Source organism: Hermetia illucens, chromosome 3 (assembly GCF_905115235.1).
Source record: "Hermetia illucens chromosome 3, iHerIll2.2.curated.20191125, whole genome shotgun sequence".
NCBI classification, from domain to species: Eukaryota; Metazoa; Arthropoda; class Insecta; order Diptera; family Stratiomyidae; genus Hermetia; species Hermetia illucens.
The window spans coordinates 126,582,335-126,587,076 of record NC_051851.1 but is presented as its reverse complement, the minus strand read 5'-3'; the positions used below and the strand labels follow the sequence as shown (position 1 = coordinate 126,587,076).

The 4,742-nt window shown below is 41.8% G+C and overlaps 1 protein-coding gene across 1 annotated transcript; it reads left to right on the top strand.

Moving 5' to 3' along the window:
- The first annotated feature begins 1,564 nt into the window (after positions 1 to 1,564).
- LOC119651196 (protein G12-like) lies at positions 1,565 to 2,405 on the top strand. Its single transcript, XM_038054638.1, has 2 exons — positions 1,565 to 1,704; positions 1,772 to 2,405. The coding sequence occupies exons 1-2, from the start codon at positions 1,653 to 1,655 to the stop codon at positions 2,356 to 2,358; spliced, it is 639 nt and encodes a 212-aa protein (XP_037910566.1). The 5' UTR covers positions 1,565 to 1,652; the 3' UTR covers positions 2,359 to 2,405.
- Positions 2,406 to 4,742: the final 2,337 nt, after the last annotated feature.

Below are 4,742 nucleotides of genomic sequence, written 5' to 3'. Positions count from 1 at the left end.
AAATATAGTTGAACATCGTGTAGGTATATCAGATTAATTCCTGATATCATTGTTACTTTTTTTAGTTTTCGAAGGGGCGAAATAAAGTATTTTTCAAGTTTGAGGCTACTGATGTTGAGTGCAACCGAACTAAACGGTTTCCGGTTAGTTAAAGTGTAGATCGTTCAAGAAGAAAAGGCCAAATATAAAGTTGTAACAAAATATCAAGGAAGCACCTGCTTCTAGCTCATGGGAAATTATGTACATAAACTAATTGAGTGAGTTTCTGGTAATACGGTTATTTCCGGGAGTGAATACAACTCTGTTGAGTTCAGCAATACAAATCTTAGAACAATAAAATACTTTCCTTTTTTAACCATAAAAGTTTAACGGACAAATTAGCTTTAATGTTCATTTTTCAAGCCGTTTACTACTGGACCTCAGTCGCAAACTTTTCCTGTAAAAAGTGTTTGAAGAAGCTGACATTTTGTTGACTTGATCACTCTCTAGAAATATACATATATATGTATATAGTGTTCTTTTCAAGAATGGAATTATAGTTAACTTTCATATATTGGGATTCAAAAATACGCTCAGAGCAATTCCTTCTACGCAATCTATTCAATTGAATTGAGCGACATTTTTCAAAAATCGAACACATTTTAAACCCCAACCTCCCTATTTTTCACTGAGTATAAGAGGAAAGATCAGTGTCGGAAAGTACTAATCACTTCGTTTGACACCATGGGCGGACACCCATCATACTATATGCTAACTATTCGCGCTAATTGTAAAGTCAGCATAATTAAGATGGAGTCAATTCACACAATACTGATAAGTTTCACCATCAATAATTTTGTTACTAGTAACGGGATTTGCGCAAAACTTTCTAACATTATACGCCATTTTATTCTTTATGCTGCTTTTAGAGGCGATTTTTAAACTTTGGCAGCATGTCATAATTGAGTTTGTGACTGCTTTTAAACACAACACAAATTCATGACATTCACGGTATGCGTGGAGTTTAATTGTTCCAATATATTCTCGAAAGTTCATTATAATCGATGCAGCCGTTCTCGACAAAAGTCAGCGTAACAAACAGACAATAAAATAATTGCGATTTTGTATTACATAATGCCATCAATTTGGGAATGAATTTCAACCCTCGAAAGCAAGGTAGTGAAAAGCAAACGACACATATGAGAGTTTTACTCAATAATGGACCAGAAAACAAAGCAACAAAATTTGTATGAAAGATTATCTTTCATATACCGTTTTGGTAAATATATGTATATCTCTAATATCCATTATCATTTACGTATTTTCCATATTGATTTTTCTTTCTCCTGTTCAATTATAACTTTAATCTGTCCGACAGAAACTGGCTCAAGCTAAGCTTAAAATACTCGAAAAGCCGTGATTTACGCAAACTCAAAACTATCTTAACGCACTCAGAGTAGAAGAACAATTAAGAAATGATCTCAAGGATTAATCTGTCACTAATGTTATTTCCCCAATATTTCAATCTGGGGTGTATGAATTTGGGATTTACGAATATCAATGATTACGATCATAATAATCGATAAGATATTTATTCAGTGAAATTCGCCTATAAATATCGAGTACTGCACCAGCATCATTCAGTTTCAATTTGAAAAGCGAATTGAGCAAACATGAAGGTCCTTGCTTTGGTTTTGGCTGCTGTTGCCCTCTGCTCCGCCGCCCGTAAGTTTCCCTTCACGACGCACAAGCTCATTACAAATAATACAAATCAATTTTCGTTTCCTTATAGCCCGTGAGGAGGGTCCAGGATGCCGTGCCCCAAATGGTGGTGGTCTTGTTCCAGTCCTCGAAGAATTCATTGATATGATTCCACTTGATCAAGTCTTGGAAATCCTTTTGACCGCCATCACCTCTGACCCAGAAGTTCAAACCGTAATGGAATACCTCTCAGGAGAAGAATTCCACGGAATCCTTCTCAGTATCAAGAACGATCCTGAATTCAATGGTTTGATCTCCTTCTGTTGTCAAGAATTGTACATCGATGCTGCCTACTACATCAACTTCGTTCTCGGTATCCTCGGATTCCCTGAAATCCGTTCAGACCGTGCCTACCGCGCTGGAGGATTGAAGGGTATGTTGGATGAAATCCTTGCCCTTGTCCCACTCGATGCTTTGGAATCCCTCCTTAACGAGAAGTTGGCCACCGACTACTACCTCCAATTGGCATTCAAGAAGATCAACTCTGATGAATTCGGTGCCGTCATCGAACGTCTCCAAGCCAATGTTGCCTACGTCGACATGAAGGATCGTCTCCGTGGTTATGGAGTTGATGTTGATGGAATCATTGACTTCATTAACAAGATCTTCCACCGTTAAATGTTGTAGCTCAAGGAATCAAGTAAAATAAACGCTTATTGAACAAATATGCTAGTCTCATGTATTCATTGCTTCGTAAACAACTAAATGGTTTTGCCTTTTCATAAGAGACAGAATGAACGTTCATCTCTAGCGAGACGACGACATTGCTTCTATGATTTGTGGTTCAATTTCTGTAACTCTTGTCGACAGAAATAAAAAGTTATAGAAAAAAGAGCTCGTTAAAGCCGGTTGCCTGTTTATCCGTTGTTTCTCAGAAACGGTAACCGACACCAAATTGAATGGATAGGTTGGAAATGAATAAGAGGAACGGGGGTTCCCTAATATGCGGATGGGGTGCATTTTTTTACACAAAATGCGTCAAGTATTATGATACTTCGCCAAGAAGGCTCTGGTTTACACCAGCATCTCCTCCAGGAAATTATTATATAACCTCCCTCTTTCAATCGCGATTCTTGGACAATGGGATATGACATGCTCCCGGAGCCTCGTTGTAGTGGCGTATTCGGGAGAGCCTGGGGACTAATCCAATCCGAAGCGATGCAAGTCCTTCCTGTATCCACCATATCCCGTAAGAAACAGTCATAGGTATTCAATTCTCCGTGTTTTCGGTCGACCCACCACCCATCCAGATACTGTCTTATATGCACTGAACACCATCAACGCGATTCGCCGGTATGCAGAACCTAGAAGGCCATGGTTTACTGTCTTGTCAAGTGCTTCAACCCAGACAGGAGCCTGGTATAGAGGAATCGATTCCACCGCTCCTGCGATGAGCAGCCGGCAACTAGATTTTGGTTCACATCCGGCATCATCCTTGCCAGAGGAGGTAGCCTTTACTGTCCTCTTGCGGGCATAGTTCAAGTGCTCCTTCAAGCTCATCTTGGCATCGATCACTACCCCCAGCTATCTAATGTGGTCAAAGGGTAGTATAGGTAGCGAAACGTGGATTAGTACCCACGATGTAGCATAAAACCTGCAAACGCCTGCTGAACCAACACTAAGAGTTTTACTAACAAACCATATCTCCACGTGAAGACCGCTGGGAGCTCTTTCTTAACGAAAAGCTTCACAAGGAGAAGGGTGAAGGTGAGTCTCCCGCGCTTAAAAAGGGGACAAATCCTATCAACTGATCTTCCACGTTGGGAGTTCGGTGGGGCTAACAACCATACACGGAAAACAACTTGCTGCGTATCCACAACAGGAGCCTCGGACTGGACCGATAATACAACGACAAACCCGGCAACCTACACGGCATAATGATTTGCGTATTTTCTCATGGAACGTGCGTTCCCTGTACAGAGGTAGAGTTCCAAAAACAGCTAACCGATACCCTGTCCCAATGTAGGACTGATGTAATAGCTTTATAGGAGATGCGTTGAACAGAGACAGGTTTATTGGAGAAGAGTAAGTACACCGTATATTATAGTGGCCATCCAGTAAGCCATGTGCTCGGAGTTGGTTTCTTAGTCAACCAAAAAATGAAACCCGCTGTTATCGGCTTTGAAAACATAAGCGAACGGCTATGCGCTCTGCGCTCGCGAGGCAAGTTTAGAAATATAAGCCTCATTAACGTTCACGCCCCTACAGAGGAGACTGCAGAGTCGGAAGCCTATCCCAGATATGATATCAAAATTATACTTGGGGATTTTAACAGCCAAGTAGGGAAGGAGCCCGTATTCAGGCGATACGTTGGCTCCCATAGCTTACATAAGGATATTAATGATGACGGACTGCGGATTATTCAATTAGCAGTGTCATACGAAATGGTTGTTTGAAATACTTGGTTTGCGCGAAAAGCGGTCCAGAAACATACATGGGCCTCTCCAGACGGGACCACTTTCAACCAAATTGACCACGTGTTGACTGAACACCACCAACTCTCAGCTATGATGGATATCAGAATATATTGAGGGGTCAATGCAGACCCGGATCACTATCTCGTTGGCATGGTGCTCTAAGCTCGAATAACAGCACCACCCCGAATCCCCTCTGACAATAAGGTGAGAGTTAACACGAAGCCATCCACAACACAGGCCTCCGCAACACCTATAAGATCCCACAATAACCGCAGTCAACAGAGAGAACGACTAGCAATGGAACGGAAGAATGCTGCATACCGAGTAACGTTGCATTCTCAAAGAACGCGGGCACGCGCAAAGACTTGTCACGAACTTCGTTGAGCCGGTAAGCGACTTCAGAAAAAGGGAGCTTGCGAGAATCAACAGGTCTGTGAACTGGAGAAGTACGGGGAGCAGCCGCACCAGGTATGGGAGTTTTCAAACAAGCCAGCAGGGTGCCTTACACACCTCGACGCTCATCCTGCCAAGACAAATAGGGAAATCCGATTTTCGACAAATGAACTACTGAGCAACCAGAACATC